Genomic DNA, 24721 nt, shown 5'->3' with positions numbered 1-24721 from the left:
TGCCATTTCTACTTCTAAGGATTAGTGAGTTCCTGGTGGTCATATATTAGATCGCGTGGAAGAACCGACCCTTACAAATGCCATCCCGTGCTGGATGCAAATGGATTGCTGTTCGGGGCAAGCGAAAAAGGACCGTCGACTGTGGGGGCTATATCACACTATAAGTCACTACTATATCCTATACGCCTCTCTCACGTCGTCTATCTGTGTGTATCTGTCGGAAGGTGTTTTGCTTTCGTATATCAGATGAACTAAGTATTTTGCAACTGTATTTGTTGGTTTGTTTTGTAGCTACGATGCCGTGTTTGAAGAGCTATCCCGGAAGAAGGTTCGAATGACTTTCCAACTAGTGATGGGAATAACCGCTCAGTAGCGTGAATTAAATCAGAGTGAATGAGTTATAATAGTGAGTTACATCGTTAAGAGTTTATTCTTGAATAATGATTTAACTCTCCGTGCCGACTTACCAATCACTCACCTCGTCTTAACTCACTCACCTCGTTTTTACTCACGAGAGAGTTAAATATCGTACTGGCATATCGCGACTTCATTCCTATGCTCATTAACATTTTGCGATGCATTAGCAAAGTTTTGCCCAAAGATCGCTTCGATATCATATAATAGCTGACGAGCACAATATAGTTGAAAATTTTAGTGCGACCGTACGCACAAGCGAAAGATCCACAAAGTCTCTTTTAAAATATTTTTTTTAATGAACAATCTACCCTTCGGCTCGCTCTTCTTCTTCTTCTTCATAGGCACTACAACCTCGAGAGGTCTCGCAGCCTGCCATATTTCTGGCTTTCTGTGACGGGATTTTGACCCGTAGCAAAGTAGTCTGCCCCTGCGCGTACGGGGAGGCGGTCTTGGATGGGATTTGAACCCCGGTCCTGCCGTATGAAGACCGGTGCCGCTGTCGCCTCGGCCACCGGACCGCCCCATCGGCTCGTTACCGTATTGTATTTTCTTAAATCATCGTGTGTTCGTGACCAATGCGATATGCCAATACGATATTTAACTCTCTAGTGAGTAAATACGAGGTGAGTGAGTGGCTAGTCGACACGTAGAGTTAAATCAAAGGTGAGTGTTGAAATGACTCTTCGTGCTGATTTAAATCATCTAATTCATTTGCTAAGATTTAAGTCATTCACTCATTCTGATTCAGTTTGCACATCACTATTTCCAACCGAACACCAACACACACCCACCACAATATCAAAGGAGTTGGAATTGGAAGGTGTGTGCGCTGCAGATGTGTGAGCTGGTGCCCCAAAAATATACCCTAAACACGCTTTTTCACACACACACACACACGCTACGCTACCTAGTGTAAGTATAGTGTATCGAGGTGCACAAAATTGTCTAGCTTATAATTGGTTGCCATTTCTTTTTTCGATAAGTTTAATCGTATTTGCTATATATTCATATATATATATTTATAAACCTGCCGCGGTGCAACCTCGCTAGCGTGCAGAGCCGACGCGTGCAAGTAGATTTCTTCCTGCTTTGTGTCCGCGTGTTTCTTCCTCTAACCGACGCAGAGAATCACAATGATGGTTCAGCAACCGTGCAGGTGGGGGGGGGGGGGGGGGGGGGGGATGTTTCACAGAGACACACATAAATATCAACACAGTGTTAAAAAAAAGAAAACCAAAACTATTTAAAATTAATCAATCAACATTCGTCTCTAGGCCTCTCTCTCTCTCTCTGGGGAGCGATGCCATACACACACACGGTTTGTGGTCGTCTTATTTTTGCTACTAACTCTTACTTTCGGGATATGATAAACGGGATCCTCCTGTCGAAACGTGTGTATGTGTGTCTGTGTGCGTTGCTATCGCTCCTATGTCGGCGGCACATCGCGAGGGCCTACCCCGGTGCTCCCTATCTCATCCTTATCTATCTGTTTCTCTCTCTCTCCCACACACACACACACAAACACTTTATTGGCACGTAAAACTGTAGGCGCAATACAGGCATTATCCTGGTTAAAAAAAAAAAAAACAAACGATCCGCAAGTCCGCGTTAAACAACAGTCTTCAGTCTTGTACCCAAATTGCACCATTCTAGCAACAGATTGTCCACCCAGTCAGATTTGGGTCTGTTGTCGGTCACGCACAGTCGGTAGTTTTACTTTGCTAAAGGGCATTTTTGTATTCCTCTTCTTCTTGGCTTAACGACCTCGCTAGGGTCATGGGCCCCCGTTTCAGGCATACTAGACGTGGAACGAACCCAGGAACGAACCAGATAGAGGATTTAATTTTATTTAATGATTTAAAGGGGATAATATCAACCAAAAAGCAAGCATCTCAAACGATTTGCTATCAAAACAGACACAATACGGTAACAATTTGCTTAACTAAAGTAGACGATTTGCTGCTAGAATATAGAGGTGATTTGTGTGCAATGCGGTAGACACCGCAGCCAACATGTTGTGTATCTCGAATTGTCTTGTTTTTCTTACCACCCATGGTGTGTTTGCGTCAAATCTACGCTCTCCCCCCCGGTTCGTTTGCTTATTGCTTTGTCTTGTTTTAAGCCTAAAACTTGCTGCTCAAATCGTTGGTCGGGCTGTCGTTTTCCATCGTCGGAAAACTCTTACGCGTGCGGGGTACTACGACGTGAAGCCACCCCCCGTAAAATTGAGATACGGGATAAGAAATCTTGCGTTTGGTTTTGTCTGTGTGTGTGTGTGTTGGTGTCGTGTGTGTTTTAAATCGTGGCGCAACGGCACTCCGAAACGAAACTGTGGCCCCGATCGTGGTTCCGCTTCCGATAGTACCGCGGCTTACGGCGAACTGGAACCGGCCGCAGGACGATACAGTGGATTACGGTCCTTCACCGGCAGCGGGTGTGCCTCCGTATTGAACACCCAGTCGTCCAAGGGCAGCAGTGAATCGTCCGAAAACAGCAGATAGAGGTACTGCAAACGAACGGTATGAAGAGGAAAGAGAATGTTACATCGGTGGTCGAACGGTGGCTAGCTAGGGTGACACGCACGCACCTTAAGCGTTTCAGCGAGGAAGAAACTTTGCTGCACATCATCCTTCACCGGTTCGGTGAGATACACGTTCTTCAGCCCGGTGTATCCGGTCGGCGTGCGACAGTGTTTTTCGAGTGCCTGCAAGCAAAGCGATGCAAAATGCATCAGTTAGAGAGCCGCCGAATCAGAGCAGACGCTGTGCACTGTTCCCCGCTCCCCCCCTCCCCTCTTACCTGTACAGCATCCCAACCCCAGTCACGGTACTTTTGGTCGTGCGTCAACCGCCACATGATGAAGTAGCTTTCGAACGTTTCCGGCCGCAGGATGTAGTATTTCTCCTGCGCCTTCAGTGCTTTCGCCTCCACCCCATCGTTGAACCGGAACGATTCAGGCCCTAGCCGGGTGTACGTGCGGATGTAGCTTTCGTGGCAGGTGTTCGTCAGCCCTTCGCCAATCTCCATGTACTGCTGGGAATACTGATTGTTCAGCGAGGTACCGCCCAACCCAAACAGACCACCTGCAAAGGAAGGAGCAACGGTTAGAGGCAGTGTCTACCATACCAGCGCCGTACCTTCACCTTACCCGCAAAACATGCCAGATGGTCCATCTTGTGCTCGAGCCGGTCGAACTTCATGTCCGACACGTACGTCAGCCCGCTCGGTGTGCTGCGCACCATGTGCTTGATGATTGCCTGCATCGCGTCGTCATACATTTCGCGCGCCTCCCAATCCTCGTGCCCGGACTGGATCCACGCCTTCAGCAGATACTCGTAGAAGCTGTCCCCGAGCGCACCGAGCGACATGTGCTGCTGGCCCCACTTGCCCGTTTTCGGGTTCAGATAGTTCGGGTACAGGCCCTTCGGCTTCTCGATGTCCTTCAGCACGGCGCGTATCGTTTGCACGCGCTCCCGGTACACCGTGTCGCCGCTAATATCGCTCAGGTAGGCAAACTCCATGTGAAGCGTGCCGAACTCGGACAGGATGCTGCTGCCGCCGCTTGCCCAGCCATAATTTTTGCTCACCTTGCAATAGGAAATGAATGATACATAATTAGTAAGCCTTCCCGGGAAGAGTGCAGAGTGAGGAAAGCATGAGCGGTAGACAGCGTATCAGTCCACACTGCAGGGCCAACTGGGCGGACGCTGGTCAGGGTCGGGATTTTGTAGAAATAGCCCCAGTAGATGAATAGCACTCTATGGACTTTTTTTTGCATTTTTCACCAAACGACCGCCGTTGGTCCGTTGTGCGTCTGATGTGCGTATCGTAAGGCAGTGTATAGGTGAGATTTGTTAAATGGTAGGACTTGTTTTTTTTTATCATTTTGCACAATTTTGAACAAAGTAATCAGTTCTTCGAATAAACTTAATTCAATCCTTTAAACAAAAACAAACTAGCGCACGAGGAAGAACGAACATTCAATCGATCCTCGCATGCGACCATTTTGTGCATTTTAGTTGCTTCCTCTCGCTTGCGTAGATAGTGCCACACTAACACGATCACGTAAACTCTCTGCTCGCTACAACCTACAGGGCATATGAGAGGTGCTACTACTACACCTACTACTGGGAAAGAATAGCGACACAGTATGGCCGTTTTGCTTACTAACCTTATAGAAGAGGGTGGTAAAGAATAGCTCTACGTGTGTAAGTATGCGATCGAGCATGGTTTTAGGCTTTTCTCGACATTTAACACAATACGGATACGGTTACGGTTTCACATACGGAGCGGGTGGGTTAGGAGGTACACATTTGTTAAGGTTACAAACACTCGCGCACACCAGGAGATTTTCAGAGCAATAAATTAAAAAAAAAAACAAACACAAACCAAATGGCGTACATCCACATAACAAACGATTAACAGGCAGGAAGCAGTTGGACACCGAACGACACCGATACGTTTGTACGGCGGTAACACATACACACAACAAACACGTGTAATACAGGATAATGTAATGGAGGTGGCGTTGGTCGGTCGTCCAACGGACAAACGGATAGGATTGGGGGTTAAGTTTTAGCAAAGGGTTGGTTTTAGTTTTTGGAAGCGTCGGGGATGGCAGTAGGTATGCAACAAATCGTTTAGTTTCGTTTCCATATATTTCAGTTTTCCGCACCGATCCGACCGATCGGCGAATGGACGGTGATAGAAGAGAGAAGGAAAATACACAGTTATCGGTATGGCCATTAAGGATTTGCTGCCCACACACACACACACGTATGACGATTGTGGGTATATTATATAGAGTGATGTGCATATACCCCAAGCGGGATCGGCTGGGCATGGTAAACGACAGTGTGGACGGTGGACTAGGTGTTACTAAGAAGAATGCACTGCCGACGTGAGTTGTTACAGCATTATTAGTACAAAAAAACTAAAGCGAAAGTAGTAAGCACTGCAAAGCCACCTTAAAATGAAGATGAATGTGTGTGTTTAAGAGAAGAGCATGCTAGTAAGAACATAAAACAAGGCTTACACATTATATGCAGATGATGAGTAGCAGCACTTGTAATGACTAAAAGCTTTGATTGATAAAAATGATGTCACGCACTGCCATGAATGAATTTGTTACAAAATCGTGTTCATAGACTTCCAGAGACTTGAACAAGACTTTAGCAAAAACTGCTCCACACAATCTCCCCACAAAGGATTGACGATGCCAAATGATGCAGCAAAAAGATGACATCGACCTAATCCCCCCCGGTATGGAGCTGTGGAGATGCATTTTCTTTTCTTTTTGCGAGCATGAGAACTGAACATCCTGGATGGTGTAGCGAGATGAAGGGAAACATGTTAGGATGGCTAGGAGTATCGAACCGAACCTTCTTACATTGTGCGCCTACTGCTAACTATGGAAGGGAGGAAGGTATGTCGCTAATCTCGAGTGCAACGGATTTCAACTAATTAGTAAAGCTCAGCTGAAGACGGGTGGGAAGAGCATTCCCATACGCCATTATATGAGCCCGAATTGTCCAATCCGGGGTCCAACTTACCCCATTGTGTACGTTAACGAGCGCGTACGGGATACCGGTCGGTGTTTGGAACGCGGGCAGCAGCTTATCCGCAACGTAGCGTGCCTTCTCCAGGAACAGCCGATCGCCGGTAAAGGCGTAGCAGGTGAGAAACCCGCCGATGAAGCGAATGTTCGTCTCGAACACCGACAGCTCCGCGTCCACATTCTCGAGCGTAAACTTACGCTCGACCCACTCGCGCCCCTCGTCGAACTCTTTGTGCAGCCCCATCAGGTAGAGCGTGTCGAGCCCGTCCACGATCGTGGCGCCGAGATCGAACGAACCGAAGATGCTGTTGCTGTGGCCACGCTTGGAGAGTGGTCGAAGCTCGTTCTTGCCCCACGCGTACAGCTTGTAGTTGCTCCAGGCGTGCACCATCATCTAAAATAGGGACAAATATCGAATGGAAATATTAGTAATGTGTCATAAAGCTTCAATGTATCTAATGTGGGGCAAAAGCTGAAAGCGGATTCCCAATAGTGAGGTAATTCAACAACATCACCAAACATTGCCATCATAGAACAACCTTCTTCTTCTTCTTCTTTGACCAAACGACCTCCTTAGGTCATGCCTGCCATCTCTGGCTTACTAGACTTCATGATACCTTTTACTTGGATAGTCAGTCCTCACTACGGAGGAACGTTCCCGGATGAGACTTGAACTCCGGTCGTGTCGTATGAAGACCGGGACCGCTCCGGTACAATAGCCTACATATCCAATAAGGTTTTTTTCAATTAAAACAGTAAATTCCAGCTACACATGTGTGACAGAATTGCTTAGAATTGCTGTAAAGACAGCAATGCTGCAATGAGGTTTCTACCAATAATTGACAAAGCTGTCCACCAACTAATGCATTCCGAAAAGTCGGTTGTCGACACGAATTTTGCTGAGTGGATTGTTTTATACGTCCAGCAACCTACTCCGTATCGGCTTTCCTTGGAGAAACCAGTTTTGTCAACGCTCAGCAAATTTTCCCAACCCCCAAACCAGCCCATAAACATCACCAACTAGGCGTCCTTTCTGGGGCGTTTCTGAGTCGTTAAGCACCTAACCTTAGAAAATATACATATGGTTCAACTGTGGATCCAGCAACCGGCGGCAGATCGGAAGCGGAAGCGAACGTACGAACAAACCAACCAGCCAAGTCGGGTTCATTGTACGATAAATGCAAATATGCATAATAACTTTCCCCGCCCCCTGGCAGCCTTTGTCGTCCTTCCGCCAGCCACATACGGTATGCGAGATTTTGTGACACAACGGCAGGCAAACCGCGACCGAGCAGATGATCATCTGCTTCACACTACACCACCCCTCCCTTGCCTTATTCACCATCGGCAGGCCCCGCGTTGACTTTGGAGATGAGTTCAATAGCAATGTCAATGGGTGTTTCACGGTCGTCTGGAACACCCGCTTCTTCTTCACGGCCTAGACGACCAAGACCGAGACATCAGCTCAGCGTGAAATTTCGGGGGGACGAGTCACGGCAACGCATAACCTTGCGATGTGCGTTACTTCCTAATATTCCGCTTCGGGATGTTGGTTGTTTTCAAATGTCAGATGAGAGTGAAGGAAGGAGCACACTTCCATCTTGAAGGGCGTTAATGGCGGGACAAAATGCCTGTTTACTAAACTACTAGACGAGCAAAACCGAATGCAATCGAAATTCGAAAGGAACACCGACAACAACGATTGTATCAAGGGCAGAAGAGAGTGGGTTAAACGTCCGGTTCGATGTGTTCGGAACATCGGATCGCTAACCGATGCCAGACGAGTACGCTGTTTTAGACTTTACGAAACCGGAATCCTGTTGCTCTTACGTAGCTCGAAAGGACTCGGCCTGCCATTGCTGACGCTCTGTGACTTGATGTTACCCGTAGCTGGATACCCGGTCCTGCGTACGAGGAGGCGGACCTGGATGAGATTTGAACCCAGGTGTCCTGTGAGTTTACACATGTTCAAGTTGTAGATATGGCAGCCAAACTGACGATTCTGGGATTTCTTCCGTCAAAGATGACGATTGTTTAAATATCATGATCAGTGTAAGCTAGAATGTCGAATCGAGCGAATCCTTCTAGGTAAAGCCCTTCCGTACCCAGCAGATCATCTTGCTAAACGCTTTTGGAAGATATGCCTCCAACACCCAACACAGACCTGTCGTACGTAGTTTCGCTTCTCGTGGTCAATCGAACCTCCACCGTGGCCCACATCCGCTTCGTCGTTGGACGGGACGTCCTCGATTCGCAACCACCCGGTTGCGTTGATGTACCGCGGAACGTACGATGCACTATCGTACAGGGACCGTCGTACCCGGGTTTCCTCCTCTTCCACCTCCGTGTTTAAGCCCAGAGTCGGTTCTGGCACTGTCGGTGCCAGTTCACGCTTGGTGTGTGCGTAATGGTAGTACTGGTGATGGTGCGGGCTGTCCGGATCTAGGCCCCGGTCCGCGTGGCCGAGCCCGCTAAACCGCACATGATCGTCGTAGTCGTAGAACCGTTCCTGGTACTGGTGGGGCGGGATGGATTGGGGCTGGATTGTGCGCTGCTGACGCACCACCAACGTAACACCGGTCATTGCCACCAGAAACATTGCCGTAGCAACAGCACTCATTATGAGAGGTTATAGGCCCTGTTCCAGCCACGAAACGCTAATGCTTGCACGTTCAAGAACGTCTTCGATTCACTTGGCAGCACTGCACGACGAAGAGCGAGAGAGAGAGATTTTTACACGCAAAACCGACACTCTGTGCACTTGGTTGTCAGGTGTGTTGGAAGGGATTCGCTCGCCTGCACGCCTGTTGCACGTACCGTGTAACCTTTCGTCTAATGGGTAGCCTCTTGAGGGTCGCCTTAGCACATCAAAACCTTGCTATCGGACGCCATGTTAGGTGATGACCTCGTCCCCGTTCTGACACTTCTGGCACTTCACTATCGCTAACCCACCACACCAACACTTGTACTATCCCGCAGGATGCGAAAACAACGCGGTTGATAGGGAAGGTTCGCAGCCGCCGCCATTCAGCGTCGTGTGCTCTGTGTGTGATTGATGCGATCAGCTGTGAGGACTGGGGTAGATACACACTCTCTCTCTCTCTTTCTCTTTCTCTCTTGGAAGTTGAGTTGAACTCCTATCGCAGACGATCAATCGCCGCACAAGCTAAAGCCAGACTTCCGACACCTGCTGACGCCTATACCACTAGGGGGGCTCTGTCACCTAGAATCGGTTGATCGTTTCACTGCTAATATGGCACAGCAACACTCGGCGGAATCAGTGAGCTTCTGCTCATCATCACACCGCCGCCACTTACTAAGCTAAGCAGATGATCTAGTGCAGGGATTTTCGGAGTTCCAAATTGAGCGTTCCGGACCGGTTTGCACGGGCTGGAAAAGAGGTTTGGCGACCGGTTTTTTTTTGCCTTAGCTTTATAGCAAAAAATCTCCACTATTGCCCTCCTAGGACTAGTTGCAGTAGACTAGGCAACATCTTTAACTAGGAGCTGTATGCTGTCTCTCTCTCTCTATCTGGTGACGTCCCCCTTCGACCCAGATCAAGGTCAATAGCACGCCAATCGGAACTGACCCCACCAGGATCGGTGGGTCACACACACGCACACACACACGCAACTAGAGTTTGCAATCGAGGCGCCGGAAATGGCGTGCATACACTCTCTACTCCTCCGTCCAGTTCGGTACTGGTGCGGGCGGCGTCGTTTGACAAACTGGCAAACCGTCTATCGGCCTACCCGCCGTAATGGCTCTCTTGGTGATTGACGCACGATTGGAGACGGTTGGGAAGGAGGCTTTTGCAGCGCTCGCACTATGGGCAAAGAGCAAGGCTTTGTTTGCAAACAGTTTTCACCCTACTGATCACAAGCGAACAGCTATATCAGCTGTACACACAAGAAAATAATCAATTTTATTATGCACACAATAAAATAATTGTAAATAGAGACATTTACAAAAAAAAGAAAATTTTCTAAGTTTGCTCCAGTATTTTTTTTTTCTGAAATTTATTCAGTAATAGATCATTTTACTCGTTTTCAGATTTAATGTCAATTTTTAGCTCGACTTCAGTAAAGCAATTTACTGGATGCCTTTCAGTATTTTATTTTTTACTGCAGATTAGTATTTATTGACACACATCACGTATTTCACTGAAATTCAGCTATTGTTTTTTTTTACTGAAAACGAGGCAAAATCACACAAAATATAAATACCGGGAAAGGCAAATCATTGTTTAACTTAACGGATCGACAAACATCAACATACCATTGCATGGTTATATAGATATATACAACAAAAAAACTTGAGTTGTAGATAGACTGGACTGTTGTTCAAAGTGTGAACAGCTTGCCGCGTATTTTCAACGTGGACGTGGTATGAGCTGGCCATCACCGAAATGTGCTGTTAATTCGCTTGATTTTTTCCCCCTTTTTACCTTACAAAATCATAGGCGCCCTCCGGACAATCTAAGCCCATAGTGTTCCGGTGCAGCAGCTACTAAAGTCGCACTCTCTTTCTCTTGATCGGCTCATATTGGGTGCGTGCGCTCTTTAGTTTCGATTTTTTTTCCTTCTTCGCCTGCGATCATGGCCTTCAACGCGATCGCGCTCTCTCGTGAGGCTTTTTTTTAGCGAAGGTTTGTGCGTGTACGGCATTTCGGACACCTTAACAAACTGGATTGATTTCTTCACGCTCTGTCTACCCTGCCTTGCCAGCTTCTTCCGACGTTTACAGGTCCAGCCCAGCGTTCGGGTGGGCTGAAAATGTCACTCTTGGAGGAAAAACATTGTGCTTTAATTTACATCATGTCATTGTAAGGTTACACACGTAAATCAGCTACTGGTACATCACTTCTCTGGTGGAGTTACTTTATCCGGGGAAGGAGGTATCCAACCGTACTACTGACCGCCGCCCAGCTGATCTGTCCTTGTCGGCATCTAAACGTCGTCAGCTGAACCGTGCAAGAAGGTTAGAGAGCACCGTTGGAGGGTGGCGCTCAGATCGTGCAATCCACAGACAAGCAACAAGAAGAACCGCCCTCCATCGCTCAAATGCATACATGCTTCAGTGCAGCTAGAGGTCAACAACGCGTACCCGCCATTAGTAAATTGATCGAGCACGGCTACTGCGAGGAAGGGGGTGCGTATGTGAAGACTCATCCATACAGTCAAGGACGTGGGCACGCATAGTCAATGGTTTCCTGTGCCAAAGCCCAAGAAGAAGCGGACGCCATTTTGATGCAACCATCTTCTCTCTAATAAGGCACCTAACGTAACAGTAAACGCACCACAGGCTCGTGTCGTGGGTGAGTGGCGTTTAATTTCAAAGTTGTTGCGTTGGGTGTGGACCCCGCGAAAAGTCAAACGACTAGTGCAAGGTTAGGTCAGCTATGTGAAGGTTCAACTTGTCCAATCATTAGACCGCGCTATGCCTGTGCTGTTGCTTTTATGGGGAAAGATTTAGAAATTCTTCAACCTTTGCTACTAGCATTGCGATCTTGGCAGGTTTTTTGGTAACTTAACAAAATATTCTATCGAGATCGATCTCGAAGATGATGATGGCTAACCAACCTAAAAAGAAAAAAAAATCACCTTGACAGAAGATTAACATTTTGATATTGCTGAAGGATTTCTACGAGATCATCCTTGAAAGACCCTAATTGTGTACCGGGGCTTACACATTCGCCCCCGGTCCAAACCACTTCAACGCAGCTACTCCAAACTGTCTACGATGACCCCGCGAGATATACCTCGGGTCGGTGCGCGTATCAGTTCTTTAATGTTCAAGCCAACGGCGTGTACTTCTCGAGCACAATAAGGCGGCCTACCACCACCACCGGAGACGGACGATAAGGACACGATCGGTGATGCCCATACTCCGGAAATAATCGGTGCCCGTAATCAGAATCGTACGATGCAACCCACCACAGTACCAGAGGCCCACCATACACCGCTCTACACCGGCCCAACCGATTATAGCAGGGCTGTGTTTGAATGTGTCGAACGGTCGTTATGTTGTGGTGGACCAGATTAAGATTTCCGCGCCCCCCACCTTTACGGTTTATTGTGTTACAGTACAGTTGTTTTTAAGAACCGGGGGAGAATTCTAGGACATCACGCATCAGCTTTTCGGTTCATTCGGGTGACCTCGTTACAAGACCCAATGGCGTCTTAAAAAATCAACTGTTTGGCAGCGTGATGTAAAGCGAGCTGTACTTCGCGCTTTGTCTCAGAAGAGAAGATGTTGCAATCAATTGCTACGTGTCGGTTCAATCCTTTCAGTCATCATTTCCCTTCACAGACTAAAAAAGAAAACAAGGATAAAATTATCGCTTCCGGGACAGATGTATGCAAATGTAAAAATCCTAATCGCCACTTTAATTCGCCGGCTACAAATCGAGGCCACACGGCTGTGTAACCGCAACGGAATAGGGGTCACTGTTGGTTGCAAATGACATATTTGCGAAGCGAGACAGAAACAGATTCGTGGTTGGCCTATTTTGCCATTTCCTCTCGGTGTCCCTTTTCCCGAGCTGGGTGTAAATGCGCGCGCGGCAGCATTAGCTGGAGAAAGTAGGCTTCTCGTTCGTCTCTCTCTCTCTCTCTCTCTCTCTCTCTCTCTCTCTCTCTCTCTCTCTCTTCCGCTCTTTCATAAATGGTTCCAGATCGGCTTCTTTCCTATGTTGTTAAGTATTCATGAAGAGGCGGTGTAGTAGGCGAGCGAACTAACCAAAACAGAAAAGTTTGGCATCAACATCACTTCGTTCCATCGTGCTTTCACGCCGCACTCTCATTCGAATTGGTAAACGGATGTAACTAAATAGCATTGTGGCATTGTACCGTGCCGATGCAGTGTACCCCATCACCATCATAAAACCATTCACACACACACAAACGATTGCATTTTCCCTCTGTTTCTTCCACTGGCTTAAAGCAGAAAAAAGACACCACAGAGGGGAAAATAAACACCTAGCGGCTATTTTCTCTCGCTCCGATTAGCTCCGAACCAACCGGCAGCATAACGATCAAGGGTTCCAGTTTCATTGCTCTCCAGTTCGGTACACTGCATTCCGGGGCAAGTTTTTGTTTTTGCTTGGTTCCGTAATGGTTCTGCACATCCGCAACACAATAGCCAAGAGAATACAATTTAATGTTGATTTGTAATGTTTTCACTGCTATCTTTCGTCTACGGCGCAAAAGAAAAGTTTCCGGAAGGAAAATCCACCATTCAAACAAAGCAACGTTAAAATTCGAACGATTCGTGTAGTGCGGGTTGCCTACTAGCAAGGCGCATATACACACTGATGGCATGTGTGCTGCATAAGCACAGGGGACTAGAATTGGTTTCTGATGATGAATCGTGCGGTTTTCAAACTGAATCATACATTTTACAACATAACCATGATTATGGCCGAGATTTGAAGACATACACATACATTTTACTAAATTTTGCTGAAGAGTGTAAAAGTCATTGCTGCTTTAGCACAACAACCTCGAAAGATCCCGGTGGGTAGTTTCCGGCTTCCTTCACTAAGTGTAACCCGTAGTACCGAGAGTACTTAGTTCTGACCCCTGGCTCGACTCTCAAATTAATTGCTCTGTCCGCAACATGTTTCGAGTTCGCAGTAATTCTTTACGGCACATTTCTGATCAGCGATTAGACTTTATCTGCTGTCGCTATTTTTAACAGAGGATATTTTTAGAGTTTCAAATAACAAACTCATGGCTTAAGTTGGCTATTTGAAGGATTCGATCAACATTGGTACTCAATAAGTGAAGAAGTTCGTCTGCAGACGAAAAACAAACCTAACGCTGCTGGATAAACAAAAAAGGCCAATTGTGTAAAGAGTGTGTGAACAGCCTGCCGCGTATTTAGTTAGCCGAGATACCCTGGAGAAGCTACGGAGACCTGCTTACTTTTCGATACCGAAATCCAATATCGACGCGACACATACGACAATCAACCAAGTCGTCTAGAAGTTGTAGTGCCATAGAAACAATTGAATACCAGCGTTTTTGAATATTGTAGACTTCTGAACTTAGATAGGAAGAAGATAGAAGATATCTACTCCAATATGACCATTGTTCCTACTGTAGGTAGAAGTAGCTTAGATAGAGTAGAAAACCTCATCATAAATAAGCATCAATGCTCTACTTTCATTTGGGGGGTACCCATCTGCCCCGCTCAAAATAGCTCTGCAAATTCTTCAAAATCTTCGCCTCGTCACAATAGGCGCGGCTCTCTTCCCTCTATAAGAAAAAGCCACTCAATGCAATGCAAGTTAAAATCTTATAGAGGCCTGTAGATAATACATCTGCTGCCCTCTGTGGTGCTTCTTCTTCTTCCTTGGCACTACATACAACCTGTAGAGGTCTCGGCCTGCCATTTCTGGCCTTCTGTGACTTTATTTTACCCGTAGTAGAGTAGTACGGGGAGGCGGCGCTCTGGATGGGATTTGTACCCCGGTACTGTCGTTTGACGACCAGTGCCGTTATCGCCTCGACCACCGGACCGCCCCTAGCCTCTGTGGCTATCTTCTAATATATAGGTGAGCCACTAGAATCTGAATCTGCTTGATTCTACAACCTCGAGGGCTCTTGGCCGGCAATGGCTGACTTGTTTGACTTAATTTTATCTGTAACTGCGTAGTCGGCCTAGCGTCCAGAAAATTCGTACAGAACGTACTTGCCAAGGATATTCTATCCGGACCCAGGGTTTTGGCCCAATTTCCATGGCATAAGAAGCCGACCATGATCGTTATATAAGCAGACGTCCTCAAGATCCAATAATCCGTGCTCATGTGCTCAGGTTATATACAAAAATCTGACCAGACTTACAGAAAATGCTTGCCAACGTATTTTTCAAAACTTTCAATTTTACTGGCCCCAAATTTTAAACCTAAAGCGAATCTTAAAGACGTGCAGATCCAAGCAGTTCTCGTATAACTGTGCGCTATCTTTGCCCGTGTGGTACACATTACAAGCCGATTTCAACAAAAAGATAAGCTAAGCACCTGCAATAATAAGCGTTGAATCGCTAACGCAAAAACAAAAAGTGCTAACGCAGCAAACGATAACTACGTGGGTAAGATAATTCGCCGCTTGCTGCAGCATAAATAACCTTTTTTTATGTATTGTTTTGTTACTTTTATCTCACACAACTACGACACGAAAGAAGCAAAAAAAAACGCCCGATGGTGCGAAAGTGGCACGGTGTGGTGTTGAAAAGTAGCCACACATCAGATTAGCTGATTAGCATTGAAAAGCGGTGTTGTTCAGTTTTGGCGACGGGGACTCCCATCAGCAGCTGGAATTTCCACCATTCCAAAACCGTTTAGCAGTTCAAAGGGGAGGTAGATTTTGATTTGATAGGTTTTATTCAACATCAGACTTTAATTTCCCGTAAGGTTAAAAATAGCACCGACTGGAAAAATGGTAAGACCGACCCATAAAGAGATTTCAGAACCAACCAACCGACCAAGCATCCACACGGATTTCTCACCCATGTTGCACAAGTGTTGTTTCGCCCCTTTTTGCTAAAGTCGTGTCTAACCTCTTTTTTCTGCGTTTTTTTGTTTTGTTCTGGCTAAGCGTATAAGCCAACTGGACCATACCAGACAGGGATCGGTACACCTTTTCGCGAAAAGCGGCCAGACATGATGAAAGACGATTTTCCGAATGATTATTTTCTCTACTTATCTGTTAACATGTGGATTCAATAAGTTTAATATCTTATTTGTCTTTTTGAGTCTTCAACGGTGCCGCGTTCTTCACACGTGGTTCATATCAAATTCCGCCCGGACCGTGGTGTGGGCTGACTATCCAACTACTTTGTACTAATAAGTCTTCTTCTTGTTCTTCCTTGACACTACAACCTCGAGAGGTCTCGGCCTGCCATTTCTGTCTTTCTGTGACTTGATTTTACCCGTAGCAAAGTAGTCAGCCCTGCGTACGGAGAGGCGGTCTGGATGAGATTTGAGCCCCGGTCCTGCCGTGTGAAGACCGGCGCCGTTATAGCCTCAGCCACCGGATCGCCCCTAATAAGACTAGTAAGCCAGAAATGGCAGTCATGATCTAAGAACGTTCTTAGACGACCGCAAGTTTCACTCATTGATATGTTTTATGTTAACTTTCATTTACTTGAAATTCCACCGTTGCCGTTGCCGTTGCAAAATTAGACACGGTTGTTAATACTGCTATCTTAGGAAAGAGATATGGAGAGTTCTACCAACATATTCTCCCGTGGGCCGGCTGAGGAAATCAGCTGTCCAGATTTGGCCCGCAGGGCCTAACTTTGCCGACCCCTGCACTAATGCAGCGCACTCAAAAGAAACAAAAATACATATAACCGGGAGGTTTGGGTGGTGGCGTGCGTGCCGGCAGCATGGGAACTGCCGTTTGCGCAAGGGCATTAGTAGCGGAAAAGGCAAAACCCCATTTCGCAAACATTGCACCTTCCTCGATGTGGTATGTATGCACTTGCTGCACGGTTGAATGATGGGGGCCGCCGCGCATCAATTCATTCCGCGTTTCCACATCCACTGTCGGTAGCTGAAGTTGCACAACCGTCCAGGCAAAAAACTGGAACAGATCACTCACGGTGGACTCGTTTGCGCGTCTTCGAGAAGAAGATTTCAATCGGTTTCGGTGTCCACTATGCAAACAGTGATGCTGAGAGAGAATGTGTTGTACAAGCGCACCGTAGTCGTGCGTCACGATCTGCTTCGTTTTGCTTCGCCATTTTGCTAGACCTACCACCACCAGCGTATGCTCTGCTCGTCCATCTTGGGGTACCATTACTGTTCAATATACCGGCTCTATTGCATGTAGACTCGTGATGCCGAGCGATAAAACACCAATCTTGATCATGGTTTCGTGTCGTGTGGCGAAGCAGTCCAAGATAAGCGGTCGCTGGAGAAGGAACGCACGCCGGACGTTTGTAGTAGGCGTGAATGTATGCGCTGATTACCGAACACCACGTCGTACGGTGCCGTGGAGACACACAATGTGGATCTTGTTTGCCTTGCTGGCAGCCAAACGCAGACACTCTCTCCCCCCCCCTCCCCGATAGGCCACGTCACACGCGCTGTCAAACTCGCCGGTCCAATTATGGTGACTGGTTCCACCGGGTTCTTGGATTGGGGTAGAGGAAGTGACACAACGGTGAGCTAGAATCCGCCCGAACCAATCCAATCTTTGCATGCGATTCGAAACCATGACGCGTGCGTGTGTGTGTGCGCAGATGTATGCCAATGAACCCGAAGAACCACAGCCAAATGCGCACAGCACACATATGTGTGTGCGACGGGACGGTTCTCTCACGCGTTGGCTATGGAATGATGATGGTGGCTTGCAAATGTGACAACGATAATCTGGATTGTATTAATGAAGACCATTGCGCTTCTGCGTGTGCGTATATCTCGCTCGTTCGAATATAGTAGTACGGCTGACCTATGATCGATATGATTTATCCAGGGTTGAATAGATCGATAGAGCTAGTCAAAGTGAGTTGAGAGGAGGTGCCGTAAAAAGCCCGTTTTGACACATGGAAAGAAGTAGAAGACCAGCACCAGTTTGACGTTTACTTGACCGCATTGAATCAGCTGGTTATATGTGTTGTTTATCATTCTCGAAGCAATAACATCATTATATGATTTGTTTTCTTCCATTCTGCTGTTCAATATCGTTCGAAAAGCTTAGATCAAATGAAAAAATTAGGATATTGTAGTGTGTCAGTACTATCCGAGGTGATTCTGTATTATATTTATAACTGTTTTTGGTGGTAACGATTCAGCGCCTATATGGACAGGGCAGCTGACTGTATCGGCGTCATAGACGGAGCCGGTTTGCATCCCCGAACTATTGGAAGATCCGAGATATAGGATTATTCCACTTTTTTGCCGATCTGCAAGCAAAAATTCATCAAGAGCACAGCAGATCGAGCTTCATCAATGTATGCTAGAGATCGTTTGCTTGACCAACAAAGAATGCTTGACCGCAGTTTGTTTACATTTCAGTCAAGTAAACGTCAAAATTTTTTTCAAGATGTCCGACCGAGAAATCGCTATTCCGACACCTCCTCTCAACTCACTTTGGAGCTAGTAACGAGTGCACTGCGTCAGAGGTAAGATCACTCAACGCACGCTGAGTCCGTAACGTTCGTTACACCAGCACTTAATCTGTTATTTGTTTGTCATTAAAGAAAAACACAAACAGAAATCAAATCCAAATTCTTGGAAACGAAATAACAAGCACTTGGGGTAGATTGGGTAAGCTGCCCGAGCTTGCTGCAAACAGAATTATCAACACGTTTAGCAACATGAAGCACTCCGGACTAGTGAGGGGAAAGTACCGTTGGACCTGGTGGTTCGGAACACATACAATAATATAACGCGCCTGACCCGGTCCAAAAATTTCCTTCCTGGAAAAAGTTTGGAAATTTGTTATTTTTTTATTTTTTTAAAGAATTTTTAGAGAAATCTTCAGTTTTTCACTTTAATGCAAATCAACTTGATATTTTGAAAACGAAAGTGCAACAGCGAAGTCATATTACACACATAGGGGTAACAGAGAGGAGCAACGAATACATGTCCTCGTAACGAAACGAGGATCGTTACTTGCCCCTGGCATAATGCATGCAATTGAGAAGTAAATAACTTGTTTTTTTATTTACTTATTACAATTTAAGTATGACGGCTTGCACTGTATTATCAACACCGCAAGTGTTGAAAAATTACATATTCACAATAAAAATGACATTAAAAGAACAATTAACAAGGCATTTCCTCCCTGTTTTTTGTCGTATCCCGGGCACACTCGGCAGTGGATGAGTGGAGATTACGTTGTGGTTGTCCAGGTCTATTGCGGTGGTTCTAGTGAAGTACTATTGGAGGATATTTTAAAGATTTTAACAACAGCTAAACAATCATTTCATTGATCAGGTATCTAAACGAGCAACATGCATAAAGAATAATTAAACTTTCATTCGAAGTGGAAAAATCTGGTTCTGGAAAAGAGGAAACTCTCGGAATAAGATTTACATTAAGTGAATAACTGCTAACGTATTCCTACAACGTTCGTGAGGAGTGTCAAACATTTCTGCGCGCCCCACCGTACCCCTCATAAGCCCCACAGCCAAGGACATTAATTTCCGTTTCCCTCTTACTTATTCATCTTTTACCATAATCAATCTATGCTAATAATAAAGTTAAATGGTATTTCTTGATCAAATGATAAAAAAATGAATTGGTTTTTTCGTTCCCGAGCGTAAAAACCTTGCGGATTTTTCGCATTCACCTTTTAAAATTGCACAAAAAATCCTGCCAAAATGCACGTCATCTGATTCAACACAATACAGGTCCAAAGTAACCAGGTTTTCGTTACTGGTACTTTTTCTTGCAAACCAGGTACCAGGTCCGTTACTCCTTTTTCGGTACCTTTCCCATCACTACTCCGGACCCACGGAATACGCGTTGAACGGGTGTGTGTGTGTGGCTCTTTTCGCTGACACGACAGCAAAATCGTTGAAGCACAAAGAGATTGATAAACGTGCACAAAACCCTTATAATACACACTCACTAACACGCGCATAGGAAGAAATATGTGCCCCAGATCGCCAAAATAAAAACTACACAGCCGCGGTTGGAGCATCGTTGTTAGCCGTTCAACCGGAAGCATAGGCTCGCCGCCACCCGGGGTACAGCTTTAAATCGGGCGACCCCCGTCACCGTGACCCTACCCTTCCCCCAGCAGCTGCGTTCCAAAACTGTCCTGGCCTTAACCTTCGAGAGAGATTGGGCACATAACAAGTAGCAGTAGCTCGACCCGACCGAAGGCATTTAGGGGACAGTATCAACTTAGCTCACACACGCTTGTAATGTAAACTAGTGGATAGCCAGCCGGATAAAACGTCAAAATAAAAATAAAATAATTGTTACAAACAAAACGCTCCAACTGCGGAAACAACAGTGACGGGGAAAAACACTGAGCGCTAGAGCGGCTACAGCTGATGTTATGTTTTAAGTTGTGTTTTTATTTTATTTTTCGTTAATCTGCATTTTTGTTGCTGCTTCTGGCTTTGTTTCACCCTCGAGTCACACCGCATTCTACGTGAGAGAAGTGGGCCGAGGTGTAGCATACAACGGTGGAAAAGTGCGATTGCTTTATTTTTCGCACTTTTCCAATTAAGGGTCTCCCACTCACCCGCCCCCAGCAGCGAGTCTCTGTTGCTGGATTTGTTTTCGATTTCGGGGTTTGCACGTTTGGAAAAACAGCAAACAAACGCCCCGCCGAACAAACGAAATACAATGTCGAGTGAAAATAATACAGCTTCTCGATTAAAAAAAAAGTGGAGGTGGAAGTTACCGGCGGGGAGAGCATTCGGGATCGGAGATATATTTGCATACGTTTATGCAAAACTGTCCAGTGAGATTGATTTTTATTTCCCGGCCCTGTTCTGCACACCAAACTGTCACCACAAGTCGGTAAAATGTGGCTTTTAAGGAGCCGTTTAGTGTATGGTGGAGGAAAAAAACGCTATTTTTAAACTTGTGCAAAGATCCGTAACCGTAATCCGTAACGTTCCCGGTGGTTTTCTTTTCTTTTTCCCCTCCCTCAGCGATGAATGCGAGCAGATAGTGCGGCATTATTGACTGGTTCTTCGATCGTGTGTATATGTTTGAGGTAGGTCGAACTTGCTGATGCATCGCGTCAGCGTAATTACCGACATTTTGATTCATCCCCACACAGCACAGCACCGCTTTATTGATACAGTACCAGGCCTCACATAGCTACATTTTACAATCTTCTAACACCAGGGAACAGGATGTCTAATGATCTAATTTGAAAAATTCTTTATACAGGGGGAAAAACCCCCCATACCGGGGTGGAGGGTACAGGGATTATCATCAATTTGTCGTTGGAAAGGTTTAGCTAATGTCAACCGGGTGTTACGCTGGATACGAAATATAATTGCTTTTTCATATGCCATTATAATTCACAGCATCTTTTGGGCCCATCATCTCTCGCTCACCTGTTGTTGGAAGCGACAATCGGGCTTTTTACGCAACCGACCCCACCGAAAAACCGGTAACCATCATCCGGTATAGCAACACACAAATTGAGATTACTCAGTACCGATCGAAACGATTACACAATGCTCCGCCCAGCTAAGTGGTGGTTTTGTTTGATCCAGTTTAAATTTAAGCGGTAGCTCCGGTGGATTGGATCGATGGTTTGGTGTTAGCGGTTGCGGTTGCTAGCTCGTTGGAAGCAGGATCAAATCCCATTCCATGAATGTGTAGGTTTTTAAGGGTATATGAAGTCTGAAAAGTTTTTCCGGCAAAGGCGCGCGCGCTATATACAAGATTTCTAAATATTGTGCTGACAAAGAAGATTAAATTATGTGTTGTTTGTTAGGGGGTTTGTTTGATAATTCATTTTATGATAAATAGGTAAGTAAACCAATATCCCGGGGTAACAGGCAAGACACGACATTCTTGATGGATGGACATGGAGGATTCCCGTTTGCTTAACGCAAATATTTATCACTGTCAATATACCTTCTTCAAACCCTACACACTAGGAAGGGGGTGTAAGCGGAACACGTGGAGAGAAAAGGAAACCCATGTGCAGCTCAGCAATATGTATGGGTGGATGCAACCAAACGCAACAGGCAGGATGTAGCTACAACTTTAACTATCGGTTGATGCACACGCAAATAAGGGCAAGCGCGAGAAATCAACAACTCCACAGCAACAACAACAAAAAAGACATTTGTTCGTGCACGTCACCATTAGTAACGTTTGCTTTCCATAATCACGCAAAAAATGAGCACCTAGGCTGCACGCATGCAGCACTCATTCACCCCCCAACCCACCCAACAACAAAAAAACCGCCCCGTTTCATGTGGTTCAATTAATTGATTAACTTCAGCACAATGTGCCCTTTTTTCGCCCTATCAGATGTGCCGGAAACCCCCATACGCCTTCCTTCCCTTTCTTGCGATCCTACGTTTCACCTCTTCATCCGAAGCGTTTAATTTGAAATTGCTTTTTTTCATGTCGAATTTCCCTTGTAACAGCGGCAAGATAAGTCACTTATCGTTTGCGGTTACCATTGTAACACATTCCCCCCCCCCCCCCCCCATTTCCCTCCAAATTCCCCCCACTGGCACCTACCTCCTTCACTTTGTTGCGTTTTTCACGCACAGCTCGATCCGGATCTTCGCCAACGGACGCATTAAAGATAAGCCCGGCCGGGAACCGTGGTGCACCCTGCTGATGACGCCTGTCCGCCTGCTCCGCTTCCTCCTGCTCCAGCCCATTCTGGGGCGGTTGCACTACCCCATCCGGGCCCTCGATGGCCGGGCCGGCCACAACACCGACACCGCCGGGCAAGCGGTTCGCTTGGTCCGGTACGTCGATCGGTCCGCCACCCGCCCGCTGCTCACCGGCATCGGTTTCCTCACCGCCTCCTCCACCACCACCACCACCACCACCCCCATCGTCTCCACCACCGGTGTCGGGTTTTTCGAGAAAATCGTCCGGCAGCTCCTTCCGTATCTTTTCCTGCAGCTTCACGCGATCGTCCTGCTTGTGGATGTCCTCCTCGCCGGTACGGCCGTGGGCGGGCGGTGGCGCCGGTATGAATATTTCCGGCCCGGCTCGCTGAAACTGTTTGTACGCTTTCAGCACCCGGTCCGCGCTAAAGTTGTCCGGCAGGAAGAAGAAGCCCCCGAAGCACACGAACCCGAACGTGGAGAGGACGAGCAGGATGAGACACTTTTCCCGCGACCGGAACGAACGCCGGCCGAGCAGTGGGTTCGTGACGGTCGATCCGTTTGCCGTACCGGCTCCACCGCCCGCACCGCTCCCGACCCGCTGATACGTGGGTAACATTGTGGGCTGGTGGCGTTTGTCTTACGAAACGACCTTGACCGTTTCCTTCAGCCACGTTGCTAGTCTCCGTGGTAGCCTTCCCTTTTGGCGCTGATGGGTACAGAGCAGTAATTCGTAGTTTCCTCGCGCGTTCGCAAAACCCGTTTCGACCCGTATTGGTTTCCTCCTTTCCGTGCGCGCGCTCGCTTCCTCCAGCTCTTTGCTTTTATCACAACTTGCCTACCCGGCAGGACTGTTCTTCTTCTTCTTCTTCTTGAGGTAGAGTTGAAGGACACCCGCAGGTTGATGCGTTCGTGCTTTCCTTTCTCCCTTCGGCTCAAGACTTTCCTTCCGATTGCTTCAGGTATGCACCGGGGACGCCGAAGCACACATGGTACTTAGGGGCCGCACTATACCTTCGGACACGCTGCTTCACCCCGTTTTTCCGAACGCCTTTTTCCCTTTGAACCAATTTCGTTCAGAGGCTTTTTCGCAAATCGATCGATCCGAGTCGCTGCTTGGTGCGGGCTAAGCTCGGCCGTGTGCCATTACCGGTGTAGGCGTAAATGCTGCTGGTAATGATAAAGTCACGCTTGTACATGTGTGCGTTCGGGTTGGTGTTTTTGTTGCTATATTCGCACACCTACTTCCCAGTGAAAGTTCGTGGCCATTCAGTTCCAGGTGGACATCCAGCTTTCCTTAGCGCTAATTAGCTTTTTTGCCCGCGTTGCTACACCCGTCCGGGGTGCCTTCTCGACCCTTCTCGTCCTATTGCTTTTCTTAGCCCCTTCCACAACCGGCTTATACGCTTACGCTACACAGCTCTGCATTGGAATGCTCCGGCAGGGCCCCTATTATCGCTATGTGTGGTTGAATGGTTGGTTGCTGTTTTTGGTCGGGTTGATTGGCCCTTTGCGGGTTTCGTTCGGTTGATAGGGTGGTCTTGCGGCTCCACTTCACCGCCGGCTTCACCGTCGCCTGAGCGGATTAGGCCGTTGCGTTACCGACCGAGGGCGCACAAGAACGCCACAGCACACAGAAGTTTTGTTTGGACGGAGTTGCAAATAATAAAAACCCGCGGCGGGCTGTGGTATTGGTGGGTTTTGCTGGTTTGGCGAGAGAGGGAGAACGGCAGCACAACCACACTCACCAATGCGCCATTGCAGTTTCGCAACCGAAATCGATCGAGGAACTGTCTTGCTGCGGTGAAAACCCGGACGCGCCACACACTTCGCACGATAATTCACGGAAACGGCACATTAATCCACACACACACACACGCACACGCACGCACACGCTCGACGGTACAGTGGACCGCGGGGGATAAATCACAGGCTGTTGTTGGTTGAGTGAGAACGCCGCACATTCACCGAACGTAAAACAAGGATAGAATGCTCCAAAGAAGGCAATGGCAGCAAGGGAGAGAAAGAGAGAGAGCACCAAAAAAAGGCAATTCTACCCAAAAAGCCCCAAACGGAACCGTTATTTATTTAATATTTTTTCTTCCAACACTTAAAAAAAAGTCACCGAGACGCGCGCACACACACACACGCAGCATCACAATTATGCTACACTTTATTTTGCTTTAACGAGATCGGTTTCCGCCACCGTTCGGACCCAGTGATTTCTTTCACCCGCGTGTGCCTGTACACTTAACACGCCAGTAGAGTGTCCAACCGAAACCGTGCACACCGTTACGAGCAGTGCGTGTGTATGGAAGCAAGCTGCTCCCAATTCCGAACCACGGGTTTTTTTTTACAAACACCAGCGGCAGTCAAACGGCTTATATTGTGTCCGGTTTTGGAAATCCCACCGTGCCGTTTGACCAGTGCAAAACGATTGCTAGCCCGTAGTCTTAT

At 47.0% G+C, this 24721-nt stretch overlaps 1 protein-coding gene across 2 annotated transcripts; it reads right to left on the bottom strand.

The window, feature by feature from the left end:
- Positions 1-1169: 1169 nt before the first annotated feature.
- Positions 1170-24694, bottom strand: LOC118516626 (mannosyl-oligosaccharide alpha-1,2-mannosidase IA). 2 transcript variants are annotated; one of them, XM_036062604.1, is made up of 6 exons: positions 22164-24694; positions 5970-6368; positions 3566-4004; positions 3217-3500; positions 3005-3121; positions 1170-2923 (listed from the first exon to the last, which is right to left on the bottom strand). In XM_036062604.1, exons 1-6 carry the CDS (start codon positions 22881-22883, stop codon positions 2789-2791), a joined length of 2094 nt encoding a protein of 697 aa, XP_035918497.1. In that variant the 5' UTR covers positions 22884-24694; the 3' UTR covers positions 1170-2788. The 2 variants fall into 2 exon arrangements, with proteins under 2 accessions (XP_035918497.1, XP_035918503.1); XM_036062610.1 differs by lacking the exon at positions 22164-24694 and adding an exon at positions 8139-9709.
- Positions 24695-24721: the final 27 nt, after the last annotated feature.

The sequence above is a fragment of the Anopheles stephensi genome, chromosome X, assembly GCF_013141755.1.
Source record: "Anopheles stephensi strain Indian chromosome X, UCI_ANSTEP_V1.0, whole genome shotgun sequence".
In the NCBI taxonomy this organism is placed as follows: Eukaryota; Metazoa; Arthropoda; class Insecta; order Diptera; family Culicidae; genus Anopheles; species Anopheles stephensi.
The sequence above is the reverse complement of the archived record's forward strand: the minus strand, read 5'-3'. Positions and strand labels throughout refer to the sequence as shown.

What these genes read in the sequence shown, in the direction of transcription:
- LOC118516626 (XM_036062604.1), bottom strand. Translation starts at nt 22,883, where the DNA reads ATGTTACCCACGTATCAGCGGGTCGGGAGCGGTGCGGGCGGTGGAGCC. An exon ending in AACGCAACAAAGTGAAGGAG is followed by an intron (nt 6,369 to 22,163) that starts GTAGGTGCCAGT and finishes TCCCTATTTTAG; the next exon opens with ATGATGGTGCACGCCTGGAG. An exon ending in TCGTTAACGTACACAATGGG is followed by an intron (nt 4,005 to 5,969) that starts GTAAGTTGGACC and finishes TCCTATTGCAAG; the next exon opens with GTGAGCAAAAATTATGGCTG.